Source organism: Neovison vison, chromosome 13 (assembly GCF_020171115.1).
Source record: "Neovison vison isolate M4711 chromosome 13, ASM_NN_V1, whole genome shotgun sequence".
NCBI lineage: Eukaryota > Metazoa > Chordata > Mammalia > Carnivora > Mustelidae > Neogale > Neogale vison.
The window spans coordinates 15,939,132-15,943,899 of NC_058103.1; the positions used below are offsets into that span (position 1 = coordinate 15,939,132).

The window sequence follows — 4,768 nt, forward strand, 5'->3', positions numbered from 1 at the left end:
GCCTTTCCCGCCTCCCCTCCCCCGGCCGCGGCCCCCGCCTCCCCCCTCGCTGCACCCTCTGTGTTGGCTGCAGCCGGCAAGCAGTTCCCGTCAATCCGTCCCCCCTTACACAGGATGTCCATATTAGGACATCTGCGTCAGCAGGTTTCCACGGCCGTTCCCTGCGGTCGTGGGGGGAGCCATTCCCGGAGTCCCTCATCATAGGGGGTCCCCGAGACGCCTAAGACCCAGACTGTTAAACACTCAGGGGATAAGGAGTCAGGCCAAGAGGGAAGGCGGGGAGCGGCGAGGGCGGCGGGGGCGGCAAGGAGGCCGCAGAGGTGTCCAGGTCCGCTCGCCACCCCCCTCGCTCCGCGATGGTAGCGCCCATGACGTGTGTGGGGGCTCATTCATAGAATGCTGTTATAAGGGCAGTGGCTGCGGCGCCTCGTACTCCAACCGCATCTGCAGCGAGCAGCAGCGAAGCCGAGATAGAGCCGGCGGCGGCGGCGCAGCGAACGAGCCGTGACCGCGCTCCTACCCAGCTCTGCCCGGCGGCTCCTACCTGTCTCTGCCCCCAGCCCCTCGCCCCGGCCCGGACTCACCGCGACCATGATGTTCTCTGGCTTCAACGCCGACTACGAGGCGTCCTCCTCCCGCTGCAGCAGCGCCTCCCCGGCCGGGGACAACCTCTCCTACTACCACTCACCGGCCGACTCCTTCTCCAGCATGGGCTCGCCCGTCAATGCGCAGGTGAGCCTGGCTTCGCGCCGCCGCGGGGCCCGGGGTCCGGGGGTCCCCGGGGAGGAGACAGCGGGGCGGGACGCTCGGGAAGACGAGTCGCGGACCCCTTCGACCGGGGTGGGAGGCTGCCCCGGCCGGAGCAGCCTTGTGTCGGGAGCCCCGGACTTGTTCGGAGCGCACGCACCCTTGTCGTAGTAAGAACTAGTCGCTTTCTGCCGCGGCGGGCTGCTCCTGGGCTGCCCTGGGACCGCGCTCTCTGCCTGGTCTCTGACATTTCGCTGGGGCAAAACGTGTCCCGAGCAAAGACTCGCGAACTAGAGCCCGGCTCCTCCGGGAGGCGACGAAAGCGGCAATCCCCCCTCCCCTAGTAGCCTGGAGCAGGGAGGAGGGGCGGGGGAGGAGGGTGAAGCCGGCGGGTGTGTAAGGCAGTTTCATTGATAAAAAGCGAGTTCATTCAGGAGACTCCGGAGCGGCGCCTGCGTCAGCGCAGACGTCAGGGATATTTATAACAAACCCCCTTTCAAGCGAGTGATGCCGGAGGGATAACGGGGACGCAGCAGCGGGGTGGAGGAGAAAGGCAGCGCGTTGCGGATTTCTTGAGAGGGGACGTGGAGACCTTCCATCCAGGAAGAGGGGCATATACAAAGTCCCGAGCCGTCCGGGGCATGCTGCTTCTCCCTCTCTCTCCCTGCGGCATGCGGCACTGGAAACTCGGCTCGCCGCACCTGTGTCCGGAACCTGCTCACTCACGTCAGCTTTCCCCTTCTGTTTCGTTCTAGGACTTCTGCACGGATCTGGCGGTCTCCAGTGCCAACTTTATCCCGACGGTGACTGCCATCTCCACCAGCCCGGACCTGCAGTGGCTGGTGCAGCCCACCCTGGTCTCCTCCGTGGCCCCATCCCAGACCAGAGCCCCCCATCCCTATGGAGTCCCGACCCCCTCTGCTGGGGCTTACTCCAGGGCTGGAGTCGTGAAGACCATGACGGGAGGCAGAGCTCAGAGCATCGGCAGGAGGGGCAAGGTGGAACAGGTGAGGAGTTGTTCAGCACGGTAGGGGGCATGGGTTGGCCATGGTGGAGATGGGGAGCACAGGACACAGGGGGAAGCTACTACACAGAATTCACTATATGTCCTCAGTGGGGAACCCTGGCTCCAAGCCATTTCCATCCCAGGCCAGACTCTGATAGTCCTACCCCAAGAAATGCTCTAAGAGTTTGTTCCCTAAGACATTCCTATCTCATGCGTGTAGACTGGGCTCCTCTTTGTTCTCTTGCTGAGGATCTTATTGTAAATGCAAGTCACACCCAGCCCGCAACGGCAGGTTAGAAATGGCTTCCTAGCAGAGGTGCCGGGAAGCTGGCAAGCAGCAGGGTGAATGCACAGGGGTGAATGAACAGAGCTGATGGCAGACCTTGTTACTGACTGTTGGTGTTTCCGAAAATTATTTTTCTAGTTGTCCCCAGAAGAAGAAGAGAAAAGGAGAATCCGAAGGGAAAGGAATAAGATGGCCGCAGCCAAGTGCCGGAACCGGAGGAGGGAACTGACGGACACACTCCAAGCGGTATGTGGATCCTGTGGCTCACTCCTTTTTTCAAACTTAGGGGCAAAGTTGGAGACTGGGTATAGGGGAGCAGGGTCATTGAGTAAGCCCGTGTCTTACACTTTGCTTTATCCATCTGGATACAGGAAACAGACCAACTGGAAGATGAGAAGTCTGCTTTGCAGACCGAGATTGCCAACCTGCTGAAGGAGAAGGAGAAGCTAGAGTTCATCCTGGCAGCTCACCGACCTGCCTGCAAGATCCCCGATGACCTGGGCTTCCCGGAAGAGATGTCTGTGGCTTCCCTCGATCTGAGCGGGGGCCTGCCCGAAGCTGCCACCCCCGAGTCGGATGAGGCCTTCACCCTGCCCCTCCTCAATGATCCCGAGCCAAAGCCCTCCGTTGAGCCAGTCAAGAGCATCAGTAGCGTGGAGCTCAAGGCCGAGCCCTTTGATGACTTCCTGTTCCCAGCATCGTCCAGGCCCAGTGGCTCTGAGACCACCGCCCGCTCCGTGCCAGACATGGACCTGTCTGGTTCCTTCTATGCAGCAGACTGGGAGCCCCTGCACGGTGGCTCCCTGGGGATGGGGCCCATGGCCACAGAGCTGGAGCCCCTGTGCACCCCCGTGGTCACCTGTACTCCCAGCTGCACTACCTACACGTCTTCCTTCGTCTTCACCTACCCCGAGGCTGACTCCTTCCCCAGCTGTGCGGCTGCTCACCGCAAGGGCAGCAGCAGCAACGAACCCTCCTCTGACTCGCTCAGCTCACCCACACTGCTGGCCCTGTGAGCAGGCAGGGATGGGAGGCAGCGGGCGCCGGCAAGCGCCACTGCCCGAGCTGGTGCATTACAGAGAGGAGAAACCCGTCTTCCCTCGAGGGTTCCGGTAGACCTAGGGAGGACCTTATCTGTGCGTGAAACACACCAGGCTGTGGGCCTCAAGGACTTGAAAGCATCCACGTGCGGACTCAAGTCCTTACCTCTTCCGGAGATGTAGCAAAACGCATGGAGTGTGTATTGTTCCCAGTGACACATCTGAGAGCTGGTAGTTAGTAGCATGTTGAGCCAGGCCTGGGTCTGTGTCTCTTATCTCTTTCTCTTTAGTCTTCTCATAGCATTAACTAATCTATTGGGTTCATTATTGGAATTAACTTGGTGCTGGATATTTTCGAATTGTATCTAGTGCAGCTGATTTTAACAATAACTACTGTGTTCCCGGCAATAGTGTGTTCTGATTAGCAATGACCAATATTAAACTAAGAAAAGATATGACTTTATTTTCTGGTAGTTAGAAATAAATAGCTATATCCATGTACTGTAGTTTTTCTTCAACATCAATGTTCATTGTAACGTTACTGATCATGCATTGTTGAGGTGGTCTGAATGTTCTGACATTAACAGTTTTCCATGAAAACGTTTTATTGTGTTTTTAATTTATTTATTAAGATGGATTCTCAGATATTTATATTTTTATTTTATTTTTTTCTACCTTGAGGTCTTTTGACATGTGGAAAGTGAATTTGAATGAAAAAATTTAAGCATTGTTTGCTTATTGTTCAAAGACATTGTCAATAAAAGCATTTAAGTTGAATGCGACCAAGCTTATGCTTTTCATTCTGGAAGTTTCGTGAGATTCTGAAATGTATGGGGAGACCAGTTTGTCCAGAAGGGAGGCTCCTGGAGGAGGACACGCCCCTTTGTTTGATCTCTTATCAGAATAGAGAAGGAAACTCTAGAGCTGATGTTGGCATATCTTACAAACAATGTGTGTTCACTTGGTGGTGCTAAGATTCTCCAGCAGATTCTGGGAAGGGAGGAATTGGCTGTTCAATTGAGTAGTTTCAATAGTTCAATAGTTTTTGTGGGAACATGTCTGCCTGCTTCTTTCTCTGTTTCGAAAGTCAAAAGGGGGGAATATTTAAATCTAGTTGTGCTTATATTAAGTGGAAATGTCTTGATCTTAACGGGATCCCTTTAGCAAACAGAGTTAAGCTTCATACAAACCACTTTAACTTCTTATTCCCACAGAGTTATGTGAGAGTTACTCCCACCTTAAAGGTGAGCAAATTGAAGAATGGTTAGAATGAATGACTTTCTCAATGTTCCACTAGTGAGATTCCAGTCTTAACTTCCTCATTCCTTACCCTATCTCTAAGGTCGAGCTGTCTCTTAATAGTTGGTTAAAAAAGAAAACTTCTGAGGCCTTAATTCCTACATACATTTAGTTGGACTATTTTTATTCTCATAAGGAAAGGAGGGTTATTGTCCTATCTCTTAGTAATAAATGCCTTAAAATTTCTAATATTTCTTGAACATCATATGCCTGCCGTTTAGCTTACACTGGGGGAAGAGAAAACTGGCTCTGAGAATTTGAAAGAGATCTGGAATGGTACAAAACAGTGGTTGATCATTGGGTAAATAAAAAGTTACATAATAGCTCATTATGGAGAAGTCAACATGACTCTGAATAGGCTGTAACTTAGAACCTTTATCGTCTTAAAGA

The 4,768-nt window shown here is 53.6% G+C and overlaps 1 protein-coding gene across 1 annotated transcript; it reads left to right on the forward strand.

Moving 5' to 3' along the window:
- The first annotated feature begins 421 nt into the window (after positions 1 to 421).
- Positions 422 to 3,861, forward strand: FOS (Fos proto-oncogene, AP-1 transcription factor subunit). Its single transcript, XM_044230487.1, has 4 exons — positions 422 to 732; positions 1,503 to 1,754; positions 2,178 to 2,285; positions 2,411 to 3,861. Exons 1-4 carry the CDS (start codon positions 592 to 594, stop codon positions 3,053 to 3,055), a joined length of 1,146 nt encoding a protein of 381 aa, XP_044086422.1. The 5' UTR covers positions 422 to 591; the 3' UTR covers positions 3,056 to 3,861.
- The last annotated feature ends 907 nt before the right edge of the window (positions 3,862 to 4,768 follow it).